This window comes from Chiloscyllium plagiosum, chromosome 16 (assembly GCF_004010195.1).
Source record: "Chiloscyllium plagiosum isolate BGI_BamShark_2017 chromosome 16, ASM401019v2, whole genome shotgun sequence".
Taxonomy (NCBI): Eukaryota; Metazoa; Chordata; class Chondrichthyes; order Orectolobiformes; family Hemiscylliidae; genus Chiloscyllium; species Chiloscyllium plagiosum.
In genome coordinates, this window is record NC_057725.1 from 31,069,237 (window position 1) to 31,089,348 (window position 20,112).

The window sequence follows — 20,112 nt, forward strand, 5'->3', positions numbered from 1 at the left end:
TTTCCTTTGGGGCCTTGGAGGGAGGTGAGGAGCAGATTGTCATGATAGTGGTAAATCATGGAAAATCAATATTCACCTTCCAACATTTGATTTTTAATATTTGAAATTTTCTTGGACTAAAACAGCTTTAAACAAAAAAGGAAAAAGGTTTGTGCGAAGATTTGTAGCTCGGGTACTCGTTGTTATGGTTTTGTTCGCCGAGCTGGAAGTTTTTGTTGCAAATGTTTCGTCCCCTGTCTAGGCGACATCATCAGTGCTTGGGAGCCTCCTGCGAAGCGCTTCTTTGATGTTTCCTCGGTGTTTATAGTGGTCTGTCCCTGCCATTTCCGGTTGTCAGTTTCAGCTGTCCGCTGTAGTGGTTGGTATATTGGGTCCAGGTCGATGTGTTTGTTGGTGGAGTTTGTGGATGAATGCCATGCCTCTAGGAATTCCCTGGCTGTTCTCTGTCTGGCTTGCCCTATGATAGTAGCGTTGTCTCAGTCGAATTCATGTTGCTTGTTGTCTGCATGTGCACGCAGACAACAAGCAACATGAATTCGACTGGGACAACACTGCTATCATAGGGCAAGCCAGACAGAGGACAGCCAGGGAATTCCTAGAGGCATGGTATTCATCCACAAACTCCATCAACAAACACATCGACCTGGACCCAATATACCAACCACTACAGCGGACAGCTGAAACTGACAACCGGGAGCGGCAGGGACAGACCACTATAAACATCGGAGGAAACATCAAAGAAGCGCTTCACAGGAGGCTCCCAAGCACTGATGATGTCGCCTAGCCAGGGGACGAAACGTTTGCAACAAAAACCTCCAGCTCGGCGAACAGAACCACAACAACTATGCCTTCCGTTATATAGAACTGACTTATTGACACAACTGGATCGTTGATGTCCCTTTAAAAGGAAAGGACCCTCTTATCTGGCCTGGTTTTGACACATCAACACCATTTGGTTGTATCTTTATCACTGCCCTAATGTGGCTTAATAACACCCATCATTGTATCAGCTAACCACCTACACAGAGTAACTCATAGGCAATAACTAGGATGTGGTCTTTACCAGCAATTATTCTAATTTTTATTTATTGCTTGGGACAACTGTAGCTCAGTTAATATAACTTTATCCATTGTAAACCGCCCCCCCCCTGCGCCCCTTTATCTTTAAAAGCTTCTGTCTGATCTTTGTTTAGTTCTCTCACCATGTCCTGACTCCCTTACATTTCCATGTAAAGTGAGCGAAATTTGTCTTGAGATTGAGACAACCTTTTTTAAAATGTATTCATTTGTAAAGGTATCACCAACAAGGGAAGCATTTATTGCCCATCCCTAATACAACTAATGAAGAAGCCAATCAAGTATCAACTATGTCTGTAGGTATTCCTCACCTTAGGGACATAATGAATCGGATTTTTTATTTGTAAAACTCTGGTAGTTTCATAGTGACCACTGATACTAGCTTTTTATTCCAGTCTAATTAAACCTTTTAAAAATTTCCTCATTTGCCAAGATTCAATCTGAACTCATGTTTCAGGATAATTTGTTCAGGCTCCTTTGCTATAACATAATCATTCTGCAATCAAACCCCTAATGCTATTATTACTATTTATTGTCTTGATATTTTTAAAAGCTCCTCTTCAGAATAAGTCTTATCAAAGTGGAGTAATTTTTATTTAGATAACCAGAGTTAATGTTTTGCTGATTCTCTCATTTAAATTAGTTTCAGTTTCTTTCAGTAAAAAGAAACAGGCAGATTCTTTAAGACACTATTAACAGGAGTAGAGCATACAGGAGTAGTTTTAACAGGAGTAGTTTACGCACGTATTTTAGGAAGAGGTGAAGTTCCCGATTTTCTTTGGGGTTGATTGTTGCTTCAAAAAGGGGCAAGAAAATATTCTCCAGCATTTTTCCAAAACTAGGCAAGATTTTTTTTGTTCGAAATATATCACTGCAACCAAAGTAAAAAGGCAATGAGAGATCAGTTCACTTTCTCCAACCTCATCACTCATACAATTTTCAAGACAATTTGGTGTTTTCTCATCATCGTCATAGTCTATCTCCGCAATAAACATGTCCAGGTTTCTTCAAACAAACCTATTTATGGGGCAAAATCTTTAATATATCTCAGTGTGAAATGCACTAAAGATGATAGGTTCAAGCCTTATTCCATCAAACTGAACAGATAAAAAAGCTTAACAAAAGTGAGGACTTCAGTGCCAAAGAATGAGGACTGAGGGAGAACTTTAACCTCAAAAGGTTAGAACTGAGGGAGCAATGCAGGGTCACAGGATCAGTACTGAGGGAGCACTTTGCTGTTAGTGGTCAGTACTAAGGCAGTGCTGCCCTGATGGACATGTGATCTTTGAGCAGAGTTGTTACACCAAGGCCTGGTCTGAACCCCTTCAAACAGTCATGGAAACTCATTGTTCATGAGAGTATTAAAAACCCATTGATGGTAATGAAAGATCGGCAAAAGTTCTCCAATTGTCCTGTTCATCATTTCAAACACAACATCATTCAACTTGTGTTGCTCGAGAAGGACTGATAAATTAAACTGCATTTGTTTCAATGCAAGAGACCCAGCAGGGAAGGCAGATGAACTCAGGACTTGGTCTGGAGAAGGAGAAAATGAAGGCCTTATGCCCGAAACGTAGATTCTCCTGCTCCTCGGATGCTGCCTAACCTGCTGTGCTTTTCCAGTCAACTCTTGACTCAGGACATGGTTAGGAACACATGACTGGGATATCATACTAATTATACAGACGTGGCTCAGGAATGGACAGGACTGGCAGCTTAATGTTCCAGGATACAAATGCTATAGGAAGGATAGAAAGGGAGGCAAGAGAGAGAGGGAGTGACGTTTTTGATCAGGGATAGCATTATGGCTGTACTCAGGGAGGATACATCCAGGGAAGTTATTTGGGTGGAATTGAGAAATAAGAAAGGGGTGATCACCTTATTGGGATTGTATTATAGATCCCCCAGTAGTCAGTGGGAAATTGAGAAATAAATTTGTAAGGAGATCTCAGTTATCTTTAAGGATAACAGGATGGTTATGGTAGGGGATTTTAACATTCCAAACATAGGCTGGGACTGCCATAGTGCTAAGAGTTTAGATGTAGAGGAATTTGTTAAGTGTGTACAAGAAAATGTTCTGATTCAGTATGTGGATGTACCTACTAGAGACGGTGCAAAATGTGACCTACTCTTGGGAAATAAGACAGGGCAGGTGACTGAGTCAGTGGGGAAGCACTCTGGGGCCAGCAACTATAATTCTGTTGGTTTTAAAATAGTGATGGAAAAGGATAGACCAGATCTAAAAGTTGAAGTTCTAAATTGGAGGAAAGCCAATTTTGACGGTATGAGGCAAGAACTTTCAAAAGCTGATTAGGGGAAGATGTTCACAGGTAAAGGGACAACTGGAAAATAGGAAGCTTTCAAGAAGTGAGATAACAAGAATCCAGAGACAGTATATTCCTGTGAGGGTGAAAGGAAAGTCTGGTGCGTGTACAGAATGCTAGATGACTAGAGAAATTGAGGTTTTGGTCAAGAAAAAGAAGGAAGCATATGTCAGGTATAAACAGCAGAGATGGAGTGGATCCTTAGAAGAGCATAAAGGCAGTAGGAGTATACTTAAGAGGGAAATCAGGAGGACAAAAAGGGGACATGAGAGAGCTTTGGCAAATGGGGTTAATACTCTATAAATAATTAAGGACAAAAGGGTAACTAGGGAGAGACTAGGGCCCCTCAAAGATCAGAAAGGCAACCTATGTGTGGAACTGCAGGAAATGGGGGAAGATACTGAATGAGTATTTTGCATCAGTATTTACTATGGAGAAGGACATGGAAGATGTAGAATGTGGGGAAATAGATGGTGACATCTTGAAAAATGTCCATATTACAGAGGAGGAGGTGCTGAATGCCTTAAAACGCATGAAGGTGGATAAATCCCGAGGACATGATCAGGTGTTTCCTAGACCTCTGTGGGAAGTTAGGGAAGTGATTGCTGTACACCTTGCTGGGATATTTGGATGATCAACAGTCACAGGTGAGGTGCCGGAAGACTGGAGATTGGCTAACACGGTGCCAGTTTTAAAGAAATGTGATAAGGACAAGCCAGGGAACTATAGACCAGTGAGCCTTACATTGGTGGCAGGCAAGGTGTTAGAGGGAATCCTGAGGGAAAGGATTTATGAGTATTTGGAAAGGCAAGGACTGATTAGGGATAGTCAGCATGGCTTTGTGCGTAGGAAATCATGTCTCACTAACTTGACTGAGTTTTTTGAAGACGTAATGAAAAGGATTGATGATGAGAGTAGAATGGTGGATGTGATCTATATAGACCTCAGTAAGACGCTCATGGTTCCTCATGGTAGACTGGTGAGCAAAATTAGATCTCATGGAATAAAGGGAGAACTAGCCATTTGGATACAGAATTGGCTCAAAGGTAGAAGACAGAGGGTGGTGGTGGAGGATTGTTTTTCAGACTGGAGGCCTGTGACCAGTGGAGTGCCACAAGGATCGGTGCTAGGTCCACTGCTTTTCGTCATTTACATAAACGATTTGGATGTGAAGTTAGTCAGTTTGCAGACGATACTAAAATTGGAGGTGCAGTTGACAGTGAAGAAAGTTACCTCAGAGTACAATGGGATTTTGATCAGATGGGCCAATGGGCTGAGGAGTGGCAGATGGAATTTAATTCAGATAAATGTGAGGTGCTGCATTTTGGAAAAGCAAATCAGCACAGGACTTATACACTTAATGATAAGGTCCTGGGGAGTGTTGCTGAACAAAGAGATCTAGGAGTGCAGGTTCATAGTTCCTTGCACGTGGAGTCACAGGTAGATAGGATAGTGAAGAAGGTGTTTAGTATGCTTTCCTTTATTGATCTGAGTACTAAGTATAGGAGTTGGGAGGTCTTGTTGTGGCTGTACAGGACATTGGCTAGACCAATAGAGAAGGTCTTTTCCCTGGGGTGGGGGAGTCCAGATCTAGAGGGCATAGGTTTAGGGTGAGACGGGAAAGATATAAAAGGAACCTGAGGGGCAACATTTTAAGGCAGAGGGTGGTGTGTGTATGGAAATGAGCTTTCAGAGGAAGTGGTGGAGACTGTACAATTACAACATTTAAAAGGCATCTGGATGAGTATATGGGTATGGGAAGAGTTTAGCTTACCTACAGTATGGAAAACAGAACCTTAGGCCCAACAGGTCCACACTGACCCTCCGAAGAGTAATCCACCCACACCCATTCCCCTACCCTACACTTACCTCTGACCAATGCACCTATCACTATGGGACAATTTAGCATAGCCAATTCACCTGACCTGCACACCTTTGGATTATGGGTGGAAACCGGAGCACCCGGAAGAAATCCACGCAGGCACGGGGAGAATATGCAAACTCCACACTGACAGTCGCCCGAGGCAGGAACCAGGATTATAAGGGATATGAGCCAAGTGCTGGCAAATGGGATGAGATTAGGTTAGGATATCTGGTTGGCATGGGTCTGTTTGCACCAAAGGATCTGTTTCCGTGCTGTACATCTGTACGACTCTATCTAGATGCACACAATATTCTTTCCACTAATAACTCTAATCCTGATGGGAAATTCTTTTGTGCACTAACAGTATTGATCAACAAATATAATTTATATTTATAATAAGCTCTGCAATCTGCACCCCTCCCAGGCTTTCACTCCTCCCCCATCAACATCCTCCGGGTGGCTTCACTTTTCTGCAAGCACTCCTCTTTTGCAGGCACAAATCCCTTCAGAATTCTACAGCTATGATAGACTTTATTGTTAATCTCTAAACAAGTGTCAACAGACGGAGATGAATCACAGCGTTATTAAATCTTGTCCTCACCTGACACCCACACACATCCACTGGGTGGGATGTCTTGGGGTTGGCGAGAGGTTAAGGGGTAGATCTCACTAGAAAGCTGACCAGCCAAGCTGTATATTACATCCCATGCGTCCTACATCATTTCCTCCTCAATACCAATAATCCCTACTGTCACAATCGGTTACCACAATGGAATTCCATGACTGAGATCAGACTGGGATTGAACCTCAACTATCTTGTCAGTGATCCACTGTCCTGCCTGCCCCCATAACTCTTAACTCCCTTGTAGAATGCAAATCTGTCTAACTCAGCCTTGAATCTATTTAATGATCCAGGCTCCATTTCTCTCTGGGGAAGAGAATTCCACAGATTAACAACCTTCAAAGAAGGTAACCTCTTAATCTGGCCCTAGTTTTAGATATCCCAGCAAGTGGAAACATTCTCTCAAAATCAACTTTGTCAAATCCCTCTTGGAATCTGTTGGCTGCGAATCTGGACACAGGAACAGAGACTACAGGATCGATGATCTTGAACTGGGATGAAGAGACATTCCCTCACTCCAAAGGGTTATGAGCTATTGGAATTCACTATCCCAGAGTCTAGTGGATGTGCTCTCATCACATATACTAAGTGTGATAAACAGATTTTTGGCTCTTGAGGAATTAAGGGATTTGAGGAGAGGGCAGAAAGTGGAGCTGAAGCCCAAAATCATTTTGAAATAGGACTGAGGGGTTGTATGGTGTACTACTGCTCCTATCTCTTGTAATGTTCATCACTATTCAGTGTCTGTAACCCTTCAGTAACACTTTAACCAATTAGAAACTTCGGACTTACTAAATGCGAGGAATTTGTATAACCCAGCGGACGTTTGGAGAGTAGACTTGCTGTTTAATAAACCACCTTGCCAGATTGGCCCATTCATTTGGTGATCCACCATAGATGGATAGCCGTGGTTCTGTGTATTGGTATTTGCTTTCCTCCAGGTCACGGGAGACTTCCTGTGGACAAGGACACACAACTATTTGACTCAACAGGAAGCATGGAAAAACAAAAGGCTCACTTGTTTGTAGCTCCCTTCATGATCTCAGGACATCGCAAAAATGCTTTACAGCCAAGCTACTGTTGAGATATAGGAAATGCAGCAACCATTCACATACAACATTTCCCACAATCCACATTAAGTTAATACCCAGATATTTTGTTTCAATGATGTTGGTGGAGGGATGAATTTTGGACTAAGCTTCAGAGAGTGCTTCCCTGCCTTTCTTTGATGTAGTGCCATGGGATCTTTTATATTCAGCCTAGCATGTAGTTGGGCCTCACTTTAACTTCTCTCCTGAAAGATGGCAGCACTTCCTGATGTGATTTATTTCGGGTCAAATACCACTGCTAGTCTGATATGGTCAGAATGTTTCTCTGTATATTAATCTATGTAACATAGGCAATGAAGACTGGGTTCTGGTTGAGAAGTTGCTTTGACATTTAAAAACTCTTAAGTACACATGTATGATATCTCAGGCTTACATGTAGTCTGAGTTCGATGCTGACCTATAGAACTGTTACATTACTCCCATAAATGACTGACCAATGGACCAGTTGCTCAAACTGAGAGTAAGATTGGCTGCCATGTTTCCTACACGAGTGGCTAATGTTGTTTAAGGGTCTGAAAGGGTTATGAGAAGTATGATATATACCATTCACTGTGATGACATCATACCAACTTGTCGCAGAACACCTTAGGATCTCCAAGGTTCTTTCCAAAGTCCCCATAACAATTTCTATCATATCAATTTAATCAGTAGCTAGTTGCTGACATGCAATAAATTTAATCTTCCTCACAAAAAGAGACTCTTCTGACAAAGCCAGGTGACAGTTTTCCTCTGCCACACTAGACCAGGCAGACCCTGTTGTTTCCTGCAGGTAACCAGGGTGGTTGCAGTCACCCATTCAGTGTAGTAAGTTGGCATGCCTATACAACATTTCCAGTTTAAAAGTATTCCATTATCTGTTACGCACTGTGAGATATCCTGAGGTTGTAGAAAGTGATATGAACACAAGTCCATCTTTAGGCTCGAGTTTCAGCATGTTCTATGAATTTAGTTTAAGATCCATGTTGCTACATGACTCATAAAATGATTATACCTTTATGATCCGAGCAAAGTACTCTCCTTGCATGTAGTTGTCTGTTTTCAGGTAAAGATCTCTCAGTTCACTTGCACCAACTGGATTGTACTTTGCATTGAATTTATCAAATCGATGAAATGTCTGGCGGCCCTACAGGAGAAAATAAATTTCAAAAGCAAACGTTCTTATACATAAACTTTAAAAGATTTATGTTATGAGAATACAATTAAAATTCATAGGAATATAGGGAGAGGCTATTTGACTCATCATGTTCTATCATCTCTGCCAAATACCTGATTGATTAATCACTCCCTCTGCTCTTTCACCATGGCCCTGCAAATTCCTCCTTTTCAAGCTTTTAAACAACTTCTTTTTTGGAAGTTACAACTGAATCAGCACCCACTGCTCTTTCAGGCAGATCATTCCAGGTGTAAACAGCTCACATATATTTAAGAAAATCCTTCTTTGCTTTTTTTTTACGGGTTTTATTAATTCTGTGTTTTCTCATTATCAATCTCCCACCCTGCCACTGTAAAACAGTTTGTTTTTTATTCACTTGTGGAATGTGGGCATCGCTGGCTGGGCCAGCGTTTATTGTCTATTCCTAGCTGCCCTTGAGAAGGTAGTGGTGACTTGCTTTCTTGAACCACTGCAGTCCATGTGCTGTTGGTAAACCCATATTGTCTTAATGGAGGGATTTCCAGAATTTTGACCCAGCGACAGTGGATGGTAATATGTTTCTAAGTCAGGATGGTGAGTGACTTGGAGAAGAACTTGAGGTGGTGGTATTCCTATGTATTTGCCACCTTTGTCCTTCTAGATGGAAGTGTCTTGGGTTTGCGAGGAGCTGTCTAAGGATCTTTGATGAATTTCTGCAGCACATCTTGTAGCTGGTGGGCACTCCTGCTACTGAGCATTGGTGGAGAAGGGAGTGGATGCTTCTAGATGTGATGCCAATCATGCAAGCTATTTTGGGTGGTGTCAAGCTACTTGAGTGTTGTTGGAACTACACCCATCCAGGCAATTGGGGAATTCCATCACATTCCTGACTTGTGCCTTGTAGATGGTGTACAGGCTTTAGGAAGTCAGGAGGTGAGTTACTCATCGCAGTACTCCTAATCTCTGACCTGCTGACCTTTCTCATTGAAGATGGTCATTGCCTGGTCTTGCCTGGTGCAAATGTTACTTGCCACTTGTCAGCCCAAGCCTGTCAGCCCAACTGGGCGTCTTATTGCATATGAACATGGACTGCTTCAGTTTCTGAGGAGTTGTGAATGGTTTTGAACATTGTGCAATAATCAGCGAATGTCCTCACTTCTGAACTTATAATGGAGGGAAGGTCATCAATGAAGCAGTTGAAGATGGTTGGGCCGAGGACATTCTCCTGAGAAACTCCTGTAGAGATGTCCTGGACTGACCTCCAACAACTGCAACCATCTTCCTATGTGTCAGGTATTAGTCCAATCAGCTGCCCCGACACTCATTGATTCCACTTTTGCTGGGCCTCCTTAATGCCATATGCATCCCTAGATGCTGCCTGACCTGCTGTGCTGTTCCAGCAATAAAGTTTCAGCTTTGATCTCCAGCGTCTGCAGACCTCACTTTCTCCTCCACTTTTGCTGGGCCTCCTTAATGCCATATGCAGTCTTGATGTCAAAGGCTGTCACTCTCACCTCACCTCTGGAATTCAGCTCTACCATCCATGTTTGAACCAAGGCTGTAATGAGGTCAGGAGCTGAGTGGCCCTGGTGGAACCCAAACTGGGCGTCACAGAGCAGGTTATTGCTGAGCGGATGCTGTTTGATTACACCCTCCATCACTTTACTGATGATCGAAGGGAAACCGATGGGGCAGTAATTTGTCAGATTGGCTTTGTCCTGCTTTTTATGTACAGGACATACCAAGGCAATTATCCATATTTTCAGGTAAATGCCAATATTGTAACTGTACTGGAACAGCTTGGCTAGTTTCTCATTACTTATTTTATCAGAATTATACATAATATTGAACAGCTCCATTAAGCCTCCTCTTAACTCTTGCATGAGTGATCAGAACTGGGGGATACATATTAAAAATAAGGGATTCTCAATTTCAGATGGAGCTAAGGGGAAATCCATTTCCTGGTGAATCATGAATTTGTGGACCCTGCTCTACCTCTCTAGATCAAGTCTGTTAATGACATTAGATGCCATTATTAAATTCTTAATTTCAGATTGAATTCTATTGAATTCAAATTCCACCATCTGCCATGTGCAAAAATTACTTGGGTCTCCGGATTAATAGTCTAGTGTTAATACCACGAGGCCATGGCCTCCTTTTGGGTTAAAGATAATTGTAGAATAGGGATATGCTGGGCCGTAAGTTTAAGATTGTGTTTGAATACAATTCTTCTGCTAATGATGGCCCATAATGCCTTATGGCTGCCCAATATTGAGCTGCTAAGTCTGTTTTAAATCTATCCCATTGAGTACAATGATATTGCCATTTAGGATGGGACTTGATCAGAAACTGAACTAGTCATAGAAATATTGTGGTTACAAGAGCAGGTTGAAGACTAGGAATCCTGCAGCAAAGCACTCACTTCCGGACTCCTCAAAGCCTGTCCACCATCTATGGAGTATGATCCAACACTCCGCATTTGCTTGGATGAGTGCAGCTCCAACAACACTCAAGAAGCTCAAAACCATTAAGGATAAAGCATCTTGACTGGCACACAATGCACCAGCTTGAATATTGACTCCCGTCACCACCAAAGTACAGTGACAGAAATGTGTGCTGTAGATATGGTGCACTGCAGCATCCATGCTCCCACAACAACACTCTCAACCCATAACCTAGAGCACCTGGGAGGACAAGGGCAGCAAGAAATGGAACATCAGGACCTGTAAGTTCCCCACGTCACCCAGTATCCTGACTTGGAAAAATATTGCCTTTCCTTTGCTGTCATTGGGTCAAAATCCAGAAAATTGTTTCATAACACCTATGTTGCGTGCTTGTACACCACATGGACTGCAATGGTTCAAGAAGGCAGGTCAACATCACCTTCTCAAAGGTAATCAGGGAGTGCAATAAATACTGGCAGAACCAGTGATGCCCACATTCCACAAACAATCAGAAGTCATGATCTTACTGAATGATGCAGCAGACTCGAGGGGGTAAATTGCCTACTCCTGGTTCTAATTTGCATCCTCATACATTAACCTTCTCCTGTCTCTCATCACTGAAAAGCTTCATCCCTGGTACTATTATCATAAAGCTTCTCTATAATCCTCTTTAAACAGCACTGTTAATTTTCATACTTCCCATTTATCTCCAACCCCGATTTCAATCTAAGCCAAAGCGACAGGTTGGGTCTGTTCTCTACCATTAGCCAAAGCGTTTTTGCATCCTGGACCCCATGAATAGTGAGCACTAAATAAACATATAATGTCTCTTCTTTCCTCCTCAATTAACTTCAATTTAATTTAGTTTGAGTCACCACATTGCTGGCTCATCATAGTTCTCCATTTCTCATTATCTTATATTCCTTAAAATCTACCTCTTTGACTGAGCTTTTGCTCACCTACTGTAAAACCTCCTTATGTGACTCAAAATCAAAATTTGGTCTAACTACATTCCTGCGAATGCTTTGAATGTTTTATCATGTAAAAGCAAGAGAGTTTAACCATTTTCTACTAATTTGCAATGATCTTACCACCATCAAATCCCTCACCATCAACATCTTGAGAGTTATCATTGACCAGAAACCAATCTGGTCCAGCTTTCTAAATATTGTGGTCAGATTAGCAGATCAGAGGCTGGGAATTCTGTGGTGAGTAATTGACTTCCTGACTCCACAAAGTCTGTAATCATAGAAGCCCTACAGAAAAACCCTGCAGAAAGAGGCCATTTGGGTCATTGAATCTACACCGACACTCGATAAAACATCCTACCCTTTCCACCACCTATGTGGCATAAGTCAGCAGTATGATGGAATGTACTTTACTTGCCTGGATGAATGTAACTTTAATACAACACACAGGGAATTAAGGACTAAGGGGATAGAGGTGGGTACATGTATGTACTAGATTTTCCATGATCTTATTCAATGATGGAGTCCTTTTTCAATTTCTTATGCTCAAGAATCTTAACACCATTTAAGTCATAGCTTAATCATCCCCACACACACTACCATAAATATTCACTTCCTCCAACATCAGTTTCCATAGTTCTATATTTAATGCCATGTTCTTTGCTGCATATGTCTGATTTAGAGTTTCAGAAACCACATGATGCCCCTGTGGTCAACTCCTGCCCACAGCTGGTGTCCCCATTTGTATTAGTCATCAGCTGGAGATTCCCAGTGGTCAAGTTGAGAATTTTCACATCTCTTTTTTATACCATCGTTGAATCAGAGATTTTTCGTAGAAGTCTACATCTCAGAAAGAGGACATTCAGCCCTTTATGGGTGTGATGTTTTTATCACGCAGGAAAAATTGACCAGAGTTCCTCATCTCTGTGTAACTAATCCTGTCAGTTCTAAATTTTCAAGTTTCTATTCAACAGCTACTTTCAAATTATTACCAGAATCAGTTGCCACCATATTTTCTGCTAACATATTCCAAATCTCAGCAACTTAGTCATTTAAAAATCCCCCCTGTTGATCTTTCCCAAGTGATTGTAAAGCTGAAAAGTTTCAAGACTGACACTTCATCAGGAGATAGAATTTTTGTTGTGTATGTCAGCAAATACTTATCATTTTGATCATATCCACCAGGTCACCCCCATAACATTCTCTTTTTCAAAGGAAAACAATTGGTGTAGATTCCCAGCCTTGCCACATGACTGAGGTCCTGTAACTCTGATAATATCATATTGGTTCTGCTTTGATCCCCTCTAGGGAAATTACATCTTTTCAGAAACATGAGACAAATACTATTGCAACTTTTAAGAGACATCTGCAGGGCATAACAGGATATGGACCAAATGCAGTTAAATGGGATTAATGTAGTTTGGTATTTGCTGGTCAGATTCCTGGCTGGCGCAGCAGCTATTGTGGATGGCACGGTGGCACAGTGCTCAGCACTGCTGCCTCACAGCACCAAAGACCCAGGTTCTATTCCCGCCTCAGGCGACTGAATGTGTGGAGTTTGCACATTCGCCCCATGTCTGCATGGTTTCTTCCGGGTGCTCCGGTTTCCTCCCACAGTCCAAAAATGTGCAGGTTAGGTGAATTGGCCATGCTAAATTACCCGTAGTGTTAGGTGAAGGGATAAATGTAGGGGAATGGGTCTGGGTGGGTTGCGCTTCGGCGGGTCAGTGTGGACTTGTTGAGCCGAAGGGCCTGTTTCCACACTGTAAGTAATCTAATCTATATGCATGGTGGGCTGAAGGGTCTGTTTAAATGTCTTATGACTCTGAACAGTGGCAGCAATGCATATCATAACGCTCATTTTAAAGCACCTACCAAACACACAGCCTCGAGCACTTAGAAGTACAAAGGCACCAGATGTGTGGGAACACCACTATTTGCACAGTGCTCCAAGTAACACATCAGTGTGAACTAGAAATATACCATTCATTCTTTCAGTGCTGCTGGATCAGAGTTCTGAAACTCCCTTCCTGACAGCACTGTAGGTGTACCTGCACCAAATGTTGTACAGCATTTGGGGAAGGTGACTAACCATCAACTCCTCAAAGACAATTAAGAAGAGGTATTATAACCAGCCTGGCCAGCAATGCTAATGTTTTAAAATGTTAGTTATTAATGTTATAAAAACAATGGTATAAAGTAGAAAAATCGGATCTCACAGCATGCACATCGAGTGAATCCACGGTGAGATCATAAGGGTCCATGTTGAGACTTGCAAACACCTCTCTCAGAGTCAATTTGCGTCCTTTCTTCTCCAGCACAATTCGGTCAGCCTCAGTCTTGTTGGTCTGCTGAATAAACCTCAGTAAGTGTTTCTGGCTCATGCAGGCAGCAGCGTGGATGTGGGTGTCGACCTGAAATAGGAATCTCACAGTTACAATCAGACACTAGACAGAGCAAAATGATAACAGGCACCACTAATTGCAAATGCAAACTATTATATCACAAAAGAAACATGGATAATATACTTACTCCAATGCTTTTTTAAATTAATTTAGGGGAAGTGTCCGTCTCTGGCTCCAGTATGTATTACCCATCTCTAGTTGACCTTGAGGTGGTTATAGTGATTGTAACGAAGTCAGCCGGCTAGACCTCATAGAATATGAGTTCCCTGATTGGGAGCCCTGGCTGACAGTTAAAAAGGGGAGTGTCAGAGATTGTGCCATTCTGATATCTGACTCTGAATGGGCAGCCCGAAAGTCAAGGACTGTTCACTTGTAAATGAAGGGTGACTTGGTGATGGGATACCGGTCTTTGTGGAGTTACTTCAGTGGTGAGCTGCCTTCTTGAACTGTCACAGTCCATGTGTAAATATAGTACTTAGAGAAAAATGACTTACTTTTCTAGAGCACCTTTCACAACTTCAAGACATCACAAATTGCTTTACAGCCAATAAAAACCTTCTGAAGAACAGGCACTAGTGCCATATTGGAAGCACTGTAAATTCCCACAAACAGTGATAATCACTAATATTATGACTCAAAGTCTTTGAAGTACAACTTGAATCAAAACTTACTGACTCTGAGATGAGAGTGCTACCTACAGGACTACATCAGACAACGTGACACTAATGCCAAGGAAGCTCAATAGTGGTTGGTGAAATTCTTCATTATCTGTTCAGGATTGTTTATACAGATAATCTATTATGGTAATATGAATGAGGGACTTCATCCCACCGGATATCACTGATCTCTGAGGCTGAAATCATGAAATGAATTCCCAGCCATCCCTAAGCATAGCAAGTATACCGTACAAACTGAGTGCTGTTTTTCTTAGCTTCTGCAGGGAAATGATTTTTAAAATTGTTTTTTGGGTTAGCTCCACTGGCATAGTCACTGAACCGGAAGGCAATAGGATATGGACTTACTCCTCCCTTGTGAGTTCCCACATCCTCCCAAACCCTCCAACTGCAGGTATTTGCCCATAGAGTAGGGAACTTCTTCATTCACCAGTTAGCCATAGAGTCATAGAGGTCTAGAACAAGGCCCTTCAGCCATTGGAGTGTGTGACAGTCAAAAACAACCATCTAACTATTCCAATCTCGTTTTCCAGCACTTGGTCCATAGCCTTGGCATCTCAATACGTTTTAAATGTTATGAGGGTTTAAAACTCTATCGTCATTACAGGATTGGGTTCCAGATTCACACACCAACTGAGTAGGGAAAAATGACCTCACATCCCCTCTAAACTTCCTGCCCCTACCTTAAATCTATGGCCCCAGTTAAAGATCCCTCCATCAAGGGGAACAGTTTTTTTTGACTGCCCTGTCTATGTCCCTCATAATTTTATACATTTGAGTTTCTGGTGCTCCATAGAAAACAACCCTTGTGTGTTCATTCTCTCTTCATAACCAGAACTCTCCAGCTCAGGCAGCATCATAGTAAACCTCCTCTGCACCCTCTCCAATGCTACCACATCCCTCCTATAAATGTGCATTTCAGAACTGCACAAAGCACTCTAGCTGTGGCCCAATGAAACTTTTATAGAGTTCCAGTGTAACCTGGCTGCTCTTAAACTCTCTGCCTCAGCTAACAAAGACAAGTATCCCACATTCCTTCTTAACCAATTTATATAGCTGCCCCGCTGTCTTAAGGGACTGGTAGACATGCACATAAAGTCCCTCTGATCCTCAGCGCTTCCCAGGATCCTACTGTTCATCATCCATTCCCTTGTCTTGTTTGTCCTGCCCTTGTGCATCACCTCACACTTCTCTGGATTGAATTCCATTTGCCTGCCCATTTGACCAGCATATCTATATCCTGCTATAATTAAAGCTACACTCCTCACTATTTGCCAGCCCACCATGGAAAGAAAGTACAATCCCTACTGCCCCTATCTGGAAATGGGATTCAGCTCATAACTGTATGTTAGTCATAATGAAATATTCTAAATGCAGACTTCTCCTAGTTATGAGTAATTCCTTCATTGACAGAGCAGGACTACAAATAAGTTGGTCATCTCAGGTTCGACCCTATATTCTCTCAACTTCAGGTGCTGAAGTGTTTCATTTGTTCATTGTTTTTATCATTTCCATCCTGAAATACGACACATGGAGATTTAAACACAAAGTTAAAAGACAGTCACCAGATAGAATCTAAATATAGACTCAGGGAATGCAAGATATGTTTACTTAATATTAAATAATGTTAAAGTCTCTGAGTTAATGCAAAGAGATTAGCAGCTTATTCAGGTACAGGCCAGAAATGCAAGGAACCGTTCCCCCGCACCCACCCAATTTCCGTAAAAATGAGATCAAACATGGAAAACTAGACAAGGAACCATACATCTTGAAATGTTTACAGTTGCTCTGGCTTAGCACTGCATTTGAAAAATAGCACATCTCACAGCGCGGTGCTCCCTCAGCGCTGAGCATCCAACAGCGCAGTTCTCCCTCACTACTGACCCTCCAACAACACGGTACTCCCTCAGTAGTGACCTTCTGACAGCACAGCATTTCCTCAGCACAGACCCTCCGACAGCATAGCACACCCTCAATACTGACCTTCGACAGTGTGGCACTCCCAGAGCACTGACCCTCCGACATTGCGGCGCTCCCTCAGTACTGACCCTCCAACAGCGCGGCAGTCCCTCAACACTGACTGTCTGACAGTGCAGCGCTCCGTCAGTGTCAACCCTCCGACAGCGCGGCGCTCCCTCAGTACTGACCCTCCGACAGTGCGACACTCCCTCAATACTGACCCTCCGACAATGCGGCACTCCCTCAGCACTGACCCTCCAACAGTGCAGCACTCCCTCAGTACTGACCCTCTGACAATGCAGTTCTTACTCAGCACTGACCCTCCAACAGTGCAGCGTTCCCTCAGTGCTGACCCTCTGATAGTGCAGCGCTCCCTCAACACTGACCCTCTGACAGAGCAGCACTCCATCAGTACTGACCCTCCGACAATGCAGCGCTCCCTCAACATTGACCTTCTGACAGTGCAGCACTCCCTCAGTGTCAACCCTTCGACAGTGCAGGGTTCCCTCAATACTGACCCTCCGACAGTGCGGCACTCCCTCAATACTGACCCTCTGACAGTGCAGCGTTCCCTCAGTGCTGACCGTCTGACAGCGCAGCGCTCCCTCAACACTGACCCTCTGACATTGCAGCGCTCCCTCAGTACTGACCCTCCAACAGCGCAGCGCTCCCTCAACACTGACTGTCTGACAGTGTAGCGCTCCCTCAGTGTCAACCCTCCGACAGTGCAGCACTCCCTCAATACTGACCCTCGGACAGTGTAGCACTCCCTCAATACTGACCTTCCGACAATGCGGCACTCCCTCAATACTGACCCTCCGACAGTGCAGCGCTCCCTCAGCACTGACCCTCCGACAGTGCGGCACTCCCTCAGTACTGACCCTCTGACAATGAAGTTCTCACTCAGCACTGATCTTCCAACAGTGCAGCGTTCCCTCAGTGCTGACCCTCTGACAGTGCAGTTCCCCCTCAGTACCGAACCCTCTGACAGTGCAGCGCTCCCTCAACACTGACCCTCTGACAGTGCAGCGTTCCATCAGTACTGACCCTCCGACAATGCGGCGCTCCCTCAACACTGACCCTCCGACAGTGCAGCGCTCCCTCAGCACTGACCCTCTGACATTGAAGTTCTCACTCAGCACTGATCTTCCAACAGTGCAGCGTTCCCTCAATGCTGACCCTCTGACAGCGCAGCGCTCCCTCAACACTGACCCTCTGACAGTGCAGCGTTCCATCAGTACTGACCCTCCGACAATGCGGCGCTCCCTCAACACTGACCCTCTGACAGTGCAGCACTCCCTCAATACTGACCCTCCGACAGTGTAGCACTCCCTCAATACTGACCCTCCGACAATGCGGCACTCCCTCAATACTGACCCTCCGACAGTGCGGCGCTCCCTCAGTACTGACCCTCCAACAGCGCGGCGCTCCCTCAATACTTACCCTCTAACAGTGCAGCACTCCCTCAGTGTCAACCCTTTGACAGTGCAGCGTTCCCTCAATACTGACCCTCCGACAGTACTGCACTCCCTCAATACTGACCCTCCGACAGCGCGGCACTCCCTCAACACTGACCGTCTGACAGTGCAGCGCTCCCTCAGTGTCAACCCTCCGACAGTGTAGCACTTCCTCAATACTGACCCTCCGGCAATGCGGCACTCCCTCAGCACTGACCCTCCGACAGTGTGGCACTCCCTCAGTACTGACCCTCTGACAATGAAGTTCTCACTCAGCACTGATCCTCCAACAGTGCAGCGTTCCCTCAGTGCTGACCCTCTGACAGTGCAGTTCCCCCTCAGTACCGAACCCTCTGACAGCGCAGCGCTCCCTCAACACTGACCCCCTGACAGTGCAGCGTTCCATCAGTACTGACCCTCCGACAATGCGGCACTCCCTCAATACTGACCCTCCGATAATGCGATACTCCCTCAATACTGACCCTCCGACAATGTGACACTCCCTCAATACTGACCCTCCGACAGTGCGGCACTCCCTCAGCACTGTCTCTCCAACAGTGCAGCAGTCCCTCAGTACTGACCCTCTGACAATACAGTTCTCATTCAGTATTGACCATCCAACAGTGCAGCGCTCCCTCAGTGATGACCCTCTGACAGTGCAGTTCTCCCTCAGTACTGACCCTCTGACAACGCAGCGCTCTCTCAGTACTGACCCTCCGACAATGCGGCGCTCCCTCAACACTGACCCTCTGACAGTGCAGCGCTCCCTCAACACTGATCCTCTGACAGTGCGGCGCTCCCTCAACACTGACCCTCCAACAGCGCGGTGCTCCCTCAATACTGACCCTCCGACAGTGCAGCGCTCCCTCAGCACTGACTCTCCAACAGTGCGGCACTCCCTCAATACTGAACCTCGGACAGTGCCGTTCTCCCTCAATACTGAACCTCTGACATTGCGGCGCTCCCTCAGCACTGATCCTTCAACAGTGCAAAACTTCCTCAATACTGACCCTCTGGCAGTGCAGCACTCCCTCAGTACTAGGTGGGTAGGTCAGCCTGGAATTGTGCTGAAGTCTCTGCAGTGGAACTCACATTTTGAGCCGTAGCTCATATCAAGCCAATATTTGCTAATTAGGACGTCCTGAGCTCATGATTGGCACTGTTTAAATGAATGTTCATGGAATATAAGGATTTCTCCTTTAATACAGAAATTAGTGTCTATTGGATTAGAAACAGCAGCCTGATTCATTTACTACAAGTTTATCTTAAATTCTTTGCTTATTCCCCAGATGTCCACAGAAGACCTGGTTAATATGAAACTTGTTCTTCCAGATGTAATCACATTCAATCATGAAGAACAAAAAATATTACTTTTAAATCACCTGCTGACAAGACTGACATTTATTGTCAATCTATCTCAAGATGCCTTGTGAAGGTACTGGTGGGCAGAATTATTTGAGTCTGATTCACAGACAGGGTAATAACATAACCACGGGCAAAGTTATCCTTGCTGAAGCTTATATATGCAATGGGAACAATTTAGCCCGTAATACATCAGTTGAAATAATTTGGTGAATGAACAGTGTGCAATCACAACAGGAGGGGCCTGAAAAAGTCAGGATTTTTTTTTGAGAAAACTAAAAAAATTAATGATAGCTACCCCACCTCTCAAAAGCTGCACATGTCCCAGCTCCTTATTAAAAGGGGTGATTCCAAGTTGGAAATTTCACAGATTTGTGTAGTATGTGGCCAGTCATCCAATCTGGTCCATGCCAATGTTAATGCTCCATAAGAGCCCCCTCCCACTCCCACATCCCCTTAATCTCACTCCATCAACATATCTTCACATATATTTCTTCCTCATGTGTTTATTTAGCTTACCCTACAATGCATTTATCTAGAGTAATTTAGTCACCATCTATTACTGGGAATACCTGTTGGTGTGTGTCACTGACTGGAGTGGAACTTCTGAAGCTAGTAATACATTGCCTCAACTTCTCCCTGTGGTATCAGGTTCCACATCCTCCCCACTCTGGATAAAGATATTTCTCTTGAATGTCCTATGGCATTTATTGGT

At 43.9% G+C, this 20,112-nt stretch overlaps 1 protein-coding gene across 1 annotated transcript in view; it reads right to left on the reverse strand.

Moving 5' to 3' along the window:
- The window catches only part of LOC122558085 (AMP deaminase 3-like), a 48,946-nt gene that overhangs the window by 15,947 nt on the left and 12,887 nt on the right, over positions 1-20,112 (reverse strand). The window contains exons 7-10 of the mRNA XM_043706405.1: positions 13,760-13,954; positions 7,988-8,119; positions 6,680-6,843; positions 1,762-1,948 (exon numbers count right to left, since the gene is read on the reverse strand). Of these exons, the coding sequence (XP_043562340.1) occupies positions 1,762-1,948; positions 6,680-6,843; positions 7,988-8,119; positions 13,760-13,954 (678 nt within the window). The remainder of the gene's footprint in view (positions 1-1,761; positions 1,949-6,679; positions 6,844-7,987; positions 8,120-13,759; positions 13,955-20,112) is intronic.